Below are 13,316 nucleotides of genomic sequence, written 5' to 3'. Positions count from 1 at the left end.
CAAACTAGTTTCTCAAAAGAAATAATGGAAAAAGTAAGAAATATGGAAGGAAAACACTTCTCTCAAGTTGTATTACAAAACAGTAATCATCAAAATTATTTGGTAATGATTAAAATTTAAAAAAATAGATCAGTGGAAAAAAACTTGTTAAAATTTCAAGTCTATGGATAGAGAACTTCTTTTACCTAGATAAAAATGTTCTTTGTGATGGAGACCATGGACACCTTAAATATGATCTCTCTTGTTCAACTCACTGACACCTGTCACAAATCTTTATTCTCACAAGCACACTACTCACCTTACTAAAAGTGGACTTAAAGGTACTTCCTTGGAAACTTTAAGGCAACTGATATCTCCATAGGTATCAGTGAAGTACACACCAGCCACACTTGTAATTTGGTTACCAGGGAAGTCAGATAGAACCTTGTTCTGGCACTGTTGACTTGCCCAGTGCCATGCTTGACCTCCAATGAGCAAGCCTCCACCGTTCTTAACAAACTGAATCAGCTGTTTGGCCATGGTGGCATCATAGGCATTCATGCAGTATACCCCTAGAGAATCTGTTATGTAATCTGTGTTCTGCACTTCCACACAAGTGGAACTGAGAATACAGATCAGACTTTTTACAGATGAATGTACCCCAATGGCAGCACATGGGGAACCATTGAGCCAGCCCACAGCATTGTGGAAAAATTGGGTCAGACTGGTATAGTGCATGTAGCCTTCATGGGCCAGGACCACCATGCGGCCCTTACCATACTGGGAGGCAGCAATAAGAACCTGGCCTTTCCCATTTACTAGCACTGGGAAAGCAGCTTCACCAATGAGAAGTAGTTCACAAGGTACTTCATTGTAGGAAAAGTTCCAGCAATCTACCCCATTCATTAGAACTTGAATGGCATCTGAGGGTTTCATCATCACGGTATTTTTACCTGTTGTAGAAAGAGAAGCAAATACTCATTTTGGTGATGTAAGAAGACCCTTGAAAGAATAGTATCATTATAAGCTCTGTGGGTTATATAGCACTAAATACAAGATTAAACCACTAAATAATACTGTCCTTATATTTCAAACTCATTTAAAGATTGTAGTTCATCCCTCTCTGGTACAGATAGGAAAACTGAAGCAAAGAAGCAGCTCAGTCATGGCAAACAGAGAAATCACTGGCTGCAGTCTAGAATACTTCTATCCCTGATTATTTAACATATAACCATATTCAGCAAGTCAAGAACAGGCCCTTCTCTAATAACACTGTGCAAACGCAGGACAGAGAATGGGAGTAGAGGAATAGATATGTAATGCTTAGAAATACCTCTAAGCATTGGGGTCATGCTCTCTCAGTTTACCTAAGCCACTGCTTCAGGAAGCTAAACATCAGAAGTTGGTAGCTGTTTTGTATGTTAGATATAAGATAGGATTGCAGGAGGAAGAAAACAGAAGTCATAATTTTGCAGTTGTTCCTATGCCTTGATTTTACCTTATGCCTATCTCTTCTCTTCTTCATTCTTTATAATCTCATTCCTGACCCTTGTGCTCTATACAAAACCAAGTTGTCTAAGGATATCATTAACTTTCTCGTCACCAAATTGCCAATCCTTATTTTGCATTTTATTCATCCTCTGCAACATCTGAAAATTTTGACCACTTATTCTTATAATTTTTTTCTTTTCCCTTCTGAAATTGTTTTGCTTAGTCTTTTAAGCCATGTCTAACTCTTGTGACCCAATTTGGGTCACAATTTCTTGGCAAGATACTGGAGTGGTTTGCCATTTTCTTCTCCAGCTCATTTTTACAGATGAGGAAACTGTGGCAAAAAAGTATTAAGTGACTTGCCCAGAATCACACAGCTGGTAAGCGTCTAAAATTAGATTTGAATTTAAGAGGATGAGTCTTTCTGATCTTCAAGCCTGATACATTATCCACAGCATCACCTTGCTGCCCTTTCTGATATTACTCTTCTGGTTCTCCTACTCTATAGACTATTTATAGATTCATAGATTCCCACAGTTCTAAGATACCTTGGAGTCATCTATTATAATCTCTTTCCCCATTTTACATCCTCCCATCCAACAGAAAATCAACAAGATAACTCACAGTCCTGTCCTGTAAATTCAGTTTAGGGTTCTGAGAGCAAGGTGACTGCAGAGAGGCAATTAGAGAATGCACAAGCAGCAAGTTTTATAATACTGTGCTGGGGGTTGTGGCCAAGAACTTCCTCCTCTCTTCTTTTTTTGGTCTTAACCCAGAGTGAGTCTGGATTGGAGTAGGGCTTGTCTTGAGATGTATAACTAGAAATATGAGCAGAGTTTCTGGGGGTCTTTGCCTTGAGTTCCTTATTTCTCAATCTAAATAATTTTGATTGAGCACATATCTTCTAAACAGCTATTAAGGGAGGTAACTTGATGCATTGCAAAGAATCCTGGATTTTTTTTGGGGGGGGGGGGGGGAATTAAACATGAATTAAATGCTCAGATATGTATTTACTATGGAAATTTTGAGCAAGTCCTTAATTTATCAGTGCCTCAGTTTTTCTCAGTTCACATACAAAAAATTATCATAGCTCATATGTGTACAGTATAGTACTTATAACTTGCAAAATGTTTTATATATGCTATTCAACACATTGAACCAAAAATTACCAAGTTCTCATTTTGGCTAAGGCACTAAGCAAAGATCTAAAGGCTAAGGTATTAAGCAAGGACTAAAAACTTAATAAATATGATAATGTCTATTCTCAAAGAATTTACAATCCTCTAGGCAAAGGTGATACAATGTGCACACACACTGATACAATGTATTTTCAAAAATGGAAGGATTTGGAAGGCATAATTTATAATATACAATATGCAATAGGTATATAAATAGGCACTCAAATGGTGCTTTGAAGGAAATGATGTATAATAGGAGATAGAGGAAGGAAAGTACAATTTAACATGAAGTTATACCCTTTTTCAAAGATTTTATATATATATATATATATATATATATAATATTGAGTATGGAGGCTGGTATGACTGGGACAGAACCTGTAATAAGGCTAATAATATGAAAGAAAACTGAAAAAGTAGGTGCAGTTTTCCTTTTAAATGTTTTAAGTGGTTATGGGAATATTTTTTATTTCAATCATTTCAATTCGATTCAAGTTTTTACAAGGAACTCTTATATAAGTGGTTTTTGTTAGGCATTAGAGATAGAGACAAATTAATGTTATATTGAGATCTCTTTTGAGCTGTTATATAGCTACAAGGTCTTGAGACACTAGTAGCCAGGTCAGGAAAGGACAAGGAGAAAGCCTCTGGAAAGAGCTTATGTTTGAAATAAGCCTTTTAGAAAGCTTCATTTCTCTGAGATGTTGATAGAGAGGAGTTCATCCCAGGTGATATTCAAAAGCACCATGCTGGTAGATGAAATAGCAGCTAGGTCACTCTGACTGAAATGCAGAATATATGATGAAGAAGCAGAAGAATGTTCAATAAATCTGGAAAGACAGGATAAAGCAGAACAGAATGGGTTTTAAATGCCCAAATATTAGTATTTGGAACTTCTTGATTTGGTGAGTAATATTCTCAATCTGAATAAATGGATGAATGAGTGAAGACATTCCAATTAGGCAATTAATAAAACTTTACTCTTAAACAACTATTTTGTGTTAGGCACTGCCTGATCTGCTGAGATTCTAAGACATAAGTGAAACAACACATTTATTTATTTATTTATCTATTCATCCATCCATCTATGTATTTATTTATTTATTCATCCATTTATTCATTTGTTTGTCTATTTATTTATTCAATCATTTATTTATTTATCTGTCTGTTTATTTATTTTATTTTATTTTATTTAAATAAAACAATTGTCTAGGAGAAGGTTGCTAATACTGTCAAATGCTTCAGGTAGGTTAAGAAATGTGAAGGGTAAGAAAAGGTCATCAGATTTTGAAGAGATCTTTGGTAACTTTTCAGATAACAATTTGTGCTGATAAGTTCAGACATAAATTGCAGAGGGTTGGGAAGTGAATGAAAGGGGAGGAAGTGAAAGAAGAGAAAGTTCAGTTTGTTGTAGGCATTTGATTATGAAAGAGAGGACAGTTAAGAGATGGTAAGCAGAAGGAAGATCTACCCAAATTTTAATTCTGCTTCTGCTTTTTATATTGAGCAAACCTCCTCAGATTAGGAAGGATGATAAACAGGGAGTAAGAATCAAAGATAAATGAGGAGATGGTAAGTTGCTCTCAACGAGTCAAAATAAGTAGGATCATAGAAATTCTATCCTTCAGAAGAAAATAAATGAGTGGTTACTGGTAATCTTTGAAAGATATAGGATAGAAAGGAAGATGTGCCATATGCCTGGAGCTGCATTCTCACTATCAAAAAAAAGCTATAGGAGGGCAAAGGATTACAAACTAAAACCTGACAAAACTTTGGAATGTGATATCAAATTGATGGTTTATAAACATTTAGAATGGGAAACAAGGGTAATTAAAGTCCTTCATAGTTGCATCAAGAAAGGTCATGCCAGACTAACTTCATTTCTCTTTTATCAGAGAAATAAATAACATGGCAGAACAGAGAAGTACTATAGATACAAATTTCAGTAAAGTATTTAATGAAGTCACTTAATCAATTCTTGCTGACAAGATGGAGTACTGTGGGCTAGATGGTCGTTCAGTTTGATGGATTTGGAATTGGTAGAATGATGTGACCAAAAGGTATTTGCAGGGAGGACTCCAGTGGAATATTACTGGGATTATTTCTTGATCTTTTGCTATTTACATTTGTATTTGTGTTAAAGAAAAATGTGGTCCTTAAAACAAAGATGTTAAGTACTGTGTTCAGTTATGTACAGCACATTATATGGTACTGAGTTTCAGGTATCTGAGTGGAGTGCAGTGGATAGAGTTCCAGTCCTGGAGCCAGGTGGACATCCATTCAAATATGATCTCTGACACTTGACAGTTGCTAGCTGTGTGATCTGGGACAAGTCACTTAACCCTGATTGCCTTGCATTTACATCTCCAGTCATCCTGATTCATATTTGACCACTGGACCCAAAAGACTCCAGAGGGGAAAATGAAGCTGGTGATTTAGCCCAGCACTCTCTCACACAAATGCAATTCACATTCTTATCTTGGCATCATCTTCCTGATGACATAGTCTTCTTCAAGCATGAAGGACAGACATCATCATCTGAAGGTCTATTATGTAGAAAATTTTTTTCTTGCTTTCTCTTATCTTTTCTTCTGCTTTGCAATATATAATGCTATCTTTTTTCCTTTCAATATAGAGATAAAGAACAATTCAAGAGACATCTAGTTCACATGCAAATTTCACAGAAAATATATCCTTTTTTTTTTTTTTTTGCACATTTAGAGAGCAATAAGAAAACCATTTGGGCTGTAGCCTGGTGTTTGTGAACATGATTCATAGAAGAGAGATTTAAAAGCAACTTGGGCCAGATTGTCAAAGGCTTTGAATATCATGCTAAGGAAATAATTTTTTGTCTTGTAGACAGTAGTGAGTCAGTGAATGTTTCCAAGTTTAAAAGAGAGGATCTCCTTCCTTGTAGCATTTCTTATTTTTATCAGCATTGTCTTTCCTTTCTACCCCCTTCTCCCTCTATGGTCCTCTCCCACCTGGATGTGTGGATCACTTCTTAATCCAAAGAACTCAGTGACCTAGGGAAGTTGAATCTCAGTCTCCCTTTCCACTTGAAACTCAGAGAAAGATGCACTCTGATAAAGTAATGTTCTTAAGTTTGGGAACCAGTTAGAGAAACATCCTTATCATTATCAGTAGAACTTCAGTGCTTGTTTCAAGAAGATCCTTTGTCTGTTTTCTTTCATATTCCTTAAAGTCTATCTGGATAATCTTTTCCTGATTTAGATCCACCTTTAATAATTTTCCAATGCAGTTTTGTTTCACTATTTTCCAATAATATAAAAAGATGTCAATATTCATTTTTAAAATTTGAGTTCCAAATGCTTTCTATCCTTTCTCTTACAATCCACCCTTTGAGAAGGCAAGGAGTATTATATTTATTATACATATGAGATATGAAAAACATATTTCTATTTTAGTCATGTTGCAAAAGATAACACATGTATCCAAGAAAAAGAAAGAAGCAAAAGTATGATTCATTCCTCATTCAGAGTTCATCAGTTCTCTCTCTGAAGATAGATAACAATTTTCATCATTGCTCCTTTGGAATTTTCTTGGATCTTTGTCTTTATTAAAGAAAATAAGTCTTTCACTGTTCATCAGCTTATTTCATATTGTATCAGTTCATAAATATTTTCCCAGGATTTTTGGAAACCATTCTGCTTGTTATTTTTTATAAAACAAAATCATATATAACAATTTATTTAGCTAATTTCCCAATAAATGTGTAAAAACTCTCAATTCTCAAGTCTGCCTCAACAAAAAAAGCTACTAGCAGTGTTTTAGTATATACAGATTCTTTTCCCTTTTCTTTAATATCTTAGGGATATAAACTTAGCAATGATATCGCTGTGTCAAAGGGTATGAACAGTTTTATAGCTCTTTGGCTATAAAGTTGCAAATTGTTCTCCAGAATGATTGGACTAGATCACAACACCAATCAAGTAATGATTTGAAGCATTTTTTTTTTGCAATGCAATGGGATTAAGTGACTTGTCTAAGGTCACACAGTTAGGTAAGTATTAAGTGTTTTAAACTGGATTTGAACTCAGATCCTCCTGACTCCAGGGCCAGGGCTCTATCCATTGTGCCACCCAGCTGCCCCTGAAGCATTTTTCATATGATTATGTAAAGCTTTAATTTCTTCATTTGAAAACTCTCTGTTCATATCCTTTGACTATTTATTATTTAGGGAATGATTTGCCACCTTATAAATTTGATGCAATTCTCTATATATTTTAGAAATGAGACCTTTAGCAGAAACCCTAACTGTGAAAATTGTTGCCCAGCTTTTTTGTTTTTCTTCTAATCTTGGCAGCATTGCTTTTATTAGTGCAAAAGCCTTTTAATTTAATATAGTCAAAATCATGCAATTTGCAGTTTATAATGTACTCTATTTCTTGCTTGGTCATAAATTTGTCTCCTTTTCATAGATCTGTTAGATAAGAGTATTTCCTGGTCTATTAATTTATCTATAGTGTCACCCTCTATATCTTTTTTTTTTTTAGGTTTTTTTCAAGGCAAATGGGGTTAAGTGGATTGCCCAAGGCCACACAGCTAGGTAATTATTAAAGTGTCTGAGACCAGATTTGAACCCAGGTACTCCTGACTTCAAGGCCAGTGCTTTATCCACTACGCCACCTAGCCGCCCCCAAGCCTCTATATCTTAATCCTGTACCCATTTTTGATTTTTTTTTTTTTTTTTTTGGTATAGGGTGTGAAATACAGGCCTATGCCTAGTTTTTTGGCCATACTATTTTCCAGTTTTCCCAATAATTTTTGTCAAATAGTGAGTTCTTATTCCAGAAGCTAATGTCTTTGGGTTTGTCAAACAATAGTATACTGTAGTCATTTACTATTTCTTTTGAACCTATCCTAATCTACTGATCCATTACTCTATTTTTTCCCCCTAGGCAATGGTGTTAAGTGGCTTGCCCAAGGCCACACAGCTAGGTAATTATTAAGTGCCTGAGGTTGGATTTGAACTCAGGTCCTCCTGACTCCAGGGCTGGTGCTCTATCCATTGCTCCACCTAGCCACCTCCTTTATTCTATTTTTTAACCAATATCAGGCAATTTTGATGATTGCAGCTTTATAGTATCATTTTAGATCTGGAGGACTTAGGTCACTTTCCTTTCCTTTTTTCCATCAGTTCCCTTGGTATTCTTTTTTTTTTTTTTAGGTTTTTGCAAGGCAAATGGGGTTAAGTGGCTTGCCCAAGGCCACTTGCCCAAGGCCACACAGCTAGGTAATTATTAAGTGTCTGAGGCTGGATTTGAACCCAGGTACTCTGATTCCAGGGCTGGTGCTTTATCACTGTGCCACCTAGCCTCCCCTCCCTTGCTATTCTTGACCTTTTGTTGCCCCAGATGAATTTTGTTACTATTTTCTCTAGCTCAGTAAAATAATTACTTGGTAGTTTAATTGGTATGGTACCGAATAAGTAATTTAATTTGGGTAAAATTGTCATTTTGATTATACTAGCTCAATTTAACCATGAGCAATTGACATTTTCCCAATTTTTTGGATCTGATTTTATTTGTGTGATAAGTGCTTTGTAATTGTGTTAATACAGTTTCTGAGTTTGCCTTGGAAGGTAGATTCCCAATTATATAATGTTGCTTAGACTTTGTAGTTCATTTATAGAAATGCTGATGATTTATGTGTGTTTATTTTATATTCTGATACTTTGCTGAATTTGTTAATTGTTTCAAGGAGTCTTTTAGATGGTTATTTTGGGTTCCCTAAGTATACAATCATTTCATCTGCAAAGAGTGAAAACTTTGCTTTCTCATTACCAATTCTAATTTCTTCAATTTCTTTTTCTTCTCTTATTGCTAAAGTTAACATTTCTAATACTATATTGAATAGTAATAGTGATAATGGGCTGCCTTGTTTTATCTCGATCTTATTGGAAATGTTCCCAGTTTATCCTCATTACATTAGATAGATACTGCTTATTATTTTAAGGAATATTCCATTTATTCCTAAATTTCCTATTGCTTTTAAATAGGAAAGGATGTTGTATTTTGTCAAAGGGTTTTTCACCCATCTATTGAGATAATCATATGCTTTCTGTTGGTTCTGTTGGCTCAATTCTGTTGAGTATTTCCCTAAAATTGAACCATCCCTGCCTACCTGGTATAAATCCTACCTGATCATGGTGTATTATCCTAGTAATAACTTGCTGTAATCTCTTTGCTAAAATTTTATTTAAGATTTTTGCAACACTGTTCATTAGGGAGATTGGTCTATAATTCTCTTTGTTTTGGTTCTTCTTGGTTTAGTTAGCAGCACCATATTGGTGTCATAAAAGGAATTAGAAGAACTCCTATTTTAAAAAAAAACAGTTTATGTAAAATAGGAATTCTTTGTTCCTTGAATATTTGGTAGGATTCACTTGTAAATCAATCTGAACTTGCAGATTTTTTCTTCAGGAGTTTACTGATGGTTTCTTCAATTTCTTTTTTCTGAACTGGAGTTATTTAAGTATTTTATTTCCTTTTATATTAATCTGGGAATTTGCATTTCTGTTATTATTTATAAATTTCACTCAGGTTACTAAATTTATTGGCATACAGTTAGGCAAAATAGCTCTAAATTATATTTTTAATATCTTCCTCATTGGTTGTTAGTTTACCATGTTTGATTCTGGTAATTTTGTTGTCTCCTTACTTTTTAAAATCAGATTAACCAAAGGTTTATCTATTTTATTGGATTTTTTTCATAAAACCAACTCTTACTTTTATTTATCAGATCAATGGTTTTCTTGCTTTCAATTTTATTAATCTCTTCCTTGATTTTCAGAATTCCTAATTTGTTATTTAATTGGGGATCTTTATTTGTTCATTTTCTAATATTTTTAGTTCCAAACCCAATTCATTGATTTCCTCTTTCTCTATTTTATTCATGCTTCTATGAATTTCCCTTAAAAACTGCCTTGTCTATGTCCATAAATTTTGGTATGATGTCTCATTGTTATCATTTTCTTGGATGAAATTATTGATTATTTCTATGATTTGTTTGATCCACTCATTCTTTAAAATTTAGTTTAGTCTCCAATTAATATTTGGTTTATTTTCCCATTATTACGTATAATTTTTATTGCACCATGATCTGGAACATGTATTTATTATTTCTGCCTTTCTTCATTTGATTGTAAGGTTTTTATGAACTAATACATAGTTAAGTTTGGTATAGGTGCCATGTATGGCAGAGGAAAAAGGCATATGCTTTTTTATCCCCATTGTTTTCTCCAGAGTTCTATCATATCTAAGTTTTCTAAGATTTTATTCACCTTAATTTCCTTGTTTATTTTGTGGTGAGATTTATTTAGTTCTGAGAGAGTTTTTCTCTCTATGTTTCCTAGTAATTCACTCAATTTTTCATTTTGGAATTTGGGTGCTATACTACCAAGTGCATACTTGTTTAAAAATGATTTAGCTTCACTGCCTATGGTACCTTTTAAGAAGATGTAGTTTCCTTCCTTATCACTTATAATGAAATCAGTTTTTGCTTTTGCTTTGTCTGAGATCAGGATTGCTACCCCTGATTATTTTTACTTTGGCTGAAACATAATAATTTACGCTCCAGTCTTTTACCTTTATCCTGTGTATATCTCTCTGCTTCAATATTTGCAATAAACTGTAGGATTCTAGTTTTTAATCCATTCTGCTATCTGCTTCCTTTTTATGGGAGAGTTCATCCCATTCACATTACAGTTAAAAATGACCAATTCTGTATATCTCTCCATGCTATCTTTCCCCATTGTATTTTTCTCTTTCCTTTCCTCTTGTTCCTTCTAACCAAAGTTTTATTCCCTTTCTCCTTTAACTTTTCTTTTAAATTTTAACTTTCAGTTTATTTTCACTTATACCTTTACCTTCCCTTTTCGCAATCCCTTCTTCCCCTTTCTTTCCCTCCCCCCACCACTTCTATTTAAAAACCAAGTGAGAATGTATCTTATTCCTTCTCTGGGCCAAATCTATTAAATAGATTACTTAGTGCTCATATCCTCCCTTCTTTCCCTCTACTGTAACAGATCTTTATGCCTCTTCACCTGATATTTTTTTATTGATTGAAGTACTAGCAAAGTACCATCAAAGGTTGATTAATTGATTGCTTGATAAGCTCAAAGTACTATCAAAGTACAATCACAGGTTGATTTCTTGCTTGCTTGATTGATAAATATTATTGCTTCATAGTTACTAAATATCTTCCTCTCTTCTGTGTCATTAGAAATATAAAAAAAAACAAAAAAACAGGATAATGATACATTAATATGTGCAAGGATATAATACAGATTATTTCTTTTACTTAATTTGATATTTACAATAACCTTGTAAATTATTTAATTCAAGTGACATCTCCATTTTACATTTAGACTAGTTCAAATCCTGTGAAAGATGGAATGGGCAGGGAATTCAAAATTATGACACAATTAAAAATCATGGCTATTTGGCCTTGGGAAAGGGAAAGTTAAATGATCTTGTGGATCAGAAATTAGTTCTCTCTTTTAGACCCAAAGGGCAAAAAAATAGATAGGTAGAGATTACAAGAAGCAAGATTTTAGGTTATGGTAAGTAAACATGGTTTAATAATTAGAACCATCAAGTAACAGAATGGGCAATTGTAAGAACTAGAATTTCTTGTCAATAGAGAGCTTATGCAAAGGTTGGATATCTACTTCTCAGGGAAACTTGAGATGAGATTTATACTTTAGCTGGGGATAAGATTAGTTAAATTCTGAGATTCCTTTCAATTCAAGGATGTTCTACCTCAGAATGTTTAACAAAAGACCTAGTTAATGTTTGTTGATTAATTGATTACTCACATGCTAAGGAATATTCCTAATTCTCTAACTTATATTACTCCACTAAATACTAACTGCAGTGGTGGTTAGGTGGTGCAGTGAATAAAGCACCAGCCCTGGAGTCAGGGGACCTGAGTTCAAATATGAACACAAACACTTAATGATTACTTAGATGTGTGACCTTGGGAAAGTCACTTAACTCCATTGCCTTGCCAAAAAAAAAATGCTAACTGGAAATAAATGTCTCATTTTCAGATTTGGGGAAGACCTTTCCCAGGATTGGAACCAACTCTTAGAGGGAATCTCAGAACTGAACTTCAGTTTGGAAGGAGTCCCCTCTCAACTCTTGGTGCATGGAGCTTTGGCCTTCCCTCTGGGACTAGATAATTCTCTTGGTTGCTTCTTAGCAGCTGCCCGGTATGGCCGGGGTCGGGTGGTGCTTGCTGCCCATGAAGATATTCTCTGGGAACCTAAACTGGCCCCTTTTCTGTGTAATGCTGTTCGTTGGTTGGCAGGGGACCAGAAGGGTAAGATTGGGATTAACCCTGAAGTGAAAGATCTGTGGCCCCTGCTGTCTAACAGCTGCCTGGAACATGATATAGTGTCGCATGTCACTACTGACCTGAGTGTCTACTGCTGCCAGACCTACAAGGACCATGAGGTCAAGCAGCTGCATGAGTTTGTGGCAGAGGGTGGAGGGTTACTGATTGGAGGTCAGGCTTGGTGGTGGGCCTCCCAGAATCCATGTCAAATTCCTGTGGCTGATTATCCTGGGAACCACATCCTTAACACCTTTGGCCTCAGCATACTAGGCCAGACTCTGGAAAAACGTAGTTTTCCAGTGCCTTGTCCCGGGACTAGGAGCTACCACTTGCGCTTGGCACTGTCCGAGGTCCTGAACGGTCAGGGATGTTCCTTGGCAGAGGGCTGGCTAGCAAAGCTGAAGAAGGATTGTGAGGCCTTCCAGAAGATGCCTGCTAAGGAGATCCCTGACTATGTCTCCCTGCAGTACTTCATCAGAATGTTTGAAAACATGTGACCGTACAGGGGAAAAAAATGGATAAATAAGTGCTCCCTTAGCCTTACACTGGATAATTAGGGGAATTACAAAAGCCCCATATTATGTGTGAATGTATCCACAAGGCATATATTTCCTTCCAAGACTTTCCATGCTTAGCAAAAAAAAACAAACCCACCTGCTTTTTAAAAATTAAAAAGAAATATATGTTAACATAGTCATAGTTATCCCCACTGTGACACCCTCTAAGATCATACAGATAAACTTGACTGGGTTCTAAGGTTTTCATTAAAACTATCCTCTGTTAGGCAGAAAGTGATAGATAAGCTTAGGTGGCCCCAGGGTACTGCTTGGGCTTACCCTGTGTGTGGACCCCAGATAAAGCTTCCTCCCCTCCCCTTATCCTTCTAAAAATTTAATTAAAAATCTTATGATTTTTCTTTACCTGTCAGTCAACCTAGGCTATGGCAGAGTAGCCAGCTTGGTCACCAAAGCTGACTCACTGGTGGTTCAGGAAGGTCCACTGGTTGGACTCTACCTGAGAGAAGTTGTGACCCAGTTTTGTTGGTATTGGGGGGGGTACTGAGCCCTTGACATGCACTCTCTCCACAAGGGTTTATCTTTACCAATGCGGGAAGAGTCACCTTATAGAATCTTCCTATACCCCTGTAAGTGTAGATACCTCTGAGTGATTGTACCTGGCCTCAGGTATTAACACCTGCCACGAGTGGTCTTGCCTAAATCTGTCCTTGGCTATTTTCACCTGATGTTACAATAAACTTTATGTGTTAAACATCAATCCTGATGACTTGAGTCATTTGAGTCACTA

At 35.6% G+C, this 13,316-nt stretch overlaps 1 protein-coding gene across 1 annotated transcript; it reads right to left on the bottom strand.

Annotated features, from left to right (window-relative positions):
- Window positions 1–256: 256 nt before the first annotated feature.
- LOC141492808 (TRPM8 channel-associated factor 2-like) lies at window positions 257–2,153 on the bottom strand. Its single transcript, XM_074193479.1, has 2 exons — window positions 2,095–2,153; window positions 257–932 (listed from the first exon to the last, which is right to left on the bottom strand). Exon 2 carries the CDS (start codon window positions 916–918, stop codon window positions 295–297), a length of 624 nt encoding a protein of 207 aa, XP_074049580.1. The 5' UTR covers window positions 919–932; window positions 2,095–2,153; the 3' UTR covers window positions 257–294.
- Between the last annotated feature and the right edge of the window lie 11,163 nt (window positions 2,154–13,316).

The sequence above is a fragment of the Macrotis lagotis genome, chromosome 7 (genome assembly GCF_037893015.1).
Source record: "Macrotis lagotis isolate mMagLag1 chromosome 7, bilby.v1.9.chrom.fasta, whole genome shotgun sequence".
Taxonomy (NCBI): domain Eukaryota; kingdom Metazoa; phylum Chordata; class Mammalia; order Peramelemorphia; family Peramelidae; genus Macrotis; species Macrotis lagotis.
The sequence above is the reverse complement of the archived record's forward strand: the minus strand, read 5'-3'. Positions and strand labels throughout refer to the sequence as shown.